This window comes from Penaeus monodon, chromosome 11 (genome assembly GCF_015228065.2).
Source record: "Penaeus monodon isolate SGIC_2016 chromosome 11, NSTDA_Pmon_1, whole genome shotgun sequence".
Classification (NCBI taxonomy): Eukaryota; Metazoa; Arthropoda; class Malacostraca; order Decapoda; family Penaeidae; genus Penaeus; species Penaeus monodon.
Window position 1 is genome coordinate 32866527 of NC_051396.1, and position 1879 is coordinate 32868405.

General features: G+C 34.0%; 1 protein-coding gene across 1 annotated transcript in view; it reads right to left on the reverse strand.

Moving 5' to 3' along the window:
• Positions 1-1879, reverse strand: part of LOC119578553 (protein unc-79 homolog) — a gene marked incomplete in the record, with an annotated part of 181492 nt that overhangs the window by 118210 nt on the left and 61403 nt on the right. Inside the window, 1 exon segment of the mRNA XM_037926122.1 lies at positions 874-997. Within this exon segment, the coding sequence (XP_037782050.1) occupies positions 874-997 (124 nt within the window).

Genomic DNA, 1879 nt, shown 5'->3' on the forward strand with positions numbered 1-1879 from the left:
GAAAGTTTTTTCATAGAATTTGTAATGATTATGTCAGAGAAGAATTCTTTAAGAGTTCACTGATCTATCAATTCCATACACCCTACAGTCTGATATAGGCCTTTGACTACATATAATTTTATGAGAATTTGTGTGGATTTTATTTCACATGAAATTTGAATTTTATCACCATGCCCATGCTGTAATATATGTTTGCCATCATACTAATCATATCATTTATAAAAACAAACCAATAACTTTGCTTAATTAAATTTTAATTTTTTTACAAGATAACACATGATGACATTATCTTCCCAGAAGTTCCAAGTGGACTTACCAGTGCTCTGCTGGTGGTAAAATTTACAGTTAACCCCATTGTCACAGTGGTTATTCTTGGTATGACAGGCTGTCTGCTTATATTTACTTCTAAATTTCCCCCTGTGTGCAAGGAATGGCCAGGGTTACCATCCACTGGATGAAAACAATACTTCTGTACCACACAGCACAGGGAACATATAATTTCACCATTCTATGATTTTGGCTGCAGCTTATATAGTTACCATAAGACTAAATTGTAACCTTTAGCATATTTTCAAGGGGTTGGAACTCCTCACTTACTGTAGTCTTGGCCAAACAAGTGCACAAATGTTTAATACACACCACTCAGAGCAGGTTGTAAATGTGTGCCATGGAGGTATGTGCCAACCAGGAGTCCAGTAATGTCATGGCATGGACATACATAACACCCATCACCAGTGGTTTCATGTTATTTGTTTTTGTGATTTCAGTAGCTTGTGAGCAGAGTGACAATTGATATTCTAAAAATTTAAATAGTGTTTCATTGATCCTCTTACTATACAAGAAGCAATAAAATCACAAGACAGAAATAAATACCTGAAGCCATGAAAGAGTTTGTTCCTGCACTGAGGCTGGTGTATTGATGAATCGAACACTCAGGAAACCATACATCTGAGATGCATCAAATCCAAGTGGGCTCATATCGGTATCCAGAAGTTTGCTGAGAGGAAAAATTCAACAAAAATTAATTTTGTTGCCTAATTTGAGCTCTATCTTTAGCCACATAATCCATTTCCTCAAAAGTGTTTTATCAACAAAAAAAGTAGAATTAAAAGTTCAAAATGACATTAGAGAATTTGACTATGACACCATTTCCAATATCAGTTACAAAGCTTTGTAAATGATAAAAAAAATTACAATCATGCAGGCATCATAGACTAAAATACAATCTGAAAAAATAAAAATAAAACATAAATATTACAAAAAATACAAAACAAACTGAAATTCCAAAATTACCGTAAGGGTAGAACACCAATTTTCCAGCAACTACTGGCCTGGAATCTTTTGTTATTTACAAAATTATGAGCAGACAATTGAATTTCCTATAACAGTCTGATAAGTTCTTTGCCATGTTCCTTTAGTCAGACTTAGCCCTGTTTTCTGAGCCATGTATGACCACTCTTCCACTTATACTGGTTACATGACAATCACACTCGACCAGGTTGACATATCTAGGCAGGATTAAAAATAAATTTCAAACATATATATCAGCCTATAAATTAGTGCCCATAGAAAAATAAATGGGATCTATGCAAAGAACTCTATATCTAGTTCCCCAAAAAAGTGTACTTACACCTATCCAAACGGGTGATATTGCTTGAATTAAGTCTGGTTCAAGTCGGATAAAGCTAGTAGAATCTCAGATTGAGTTACCAAAGATAGCCTGTGAGTGTGGTACTGTCATATGATCAAACATAATTATCTCATTTATAATTATGTGTTTTATATACTTCATATTATAACTTTAGTAACGTATCCCTCTATACATTTTGCATGCAAACATAACCCCTATGTAAACATTAGTGTTGTACTACACTCCGTA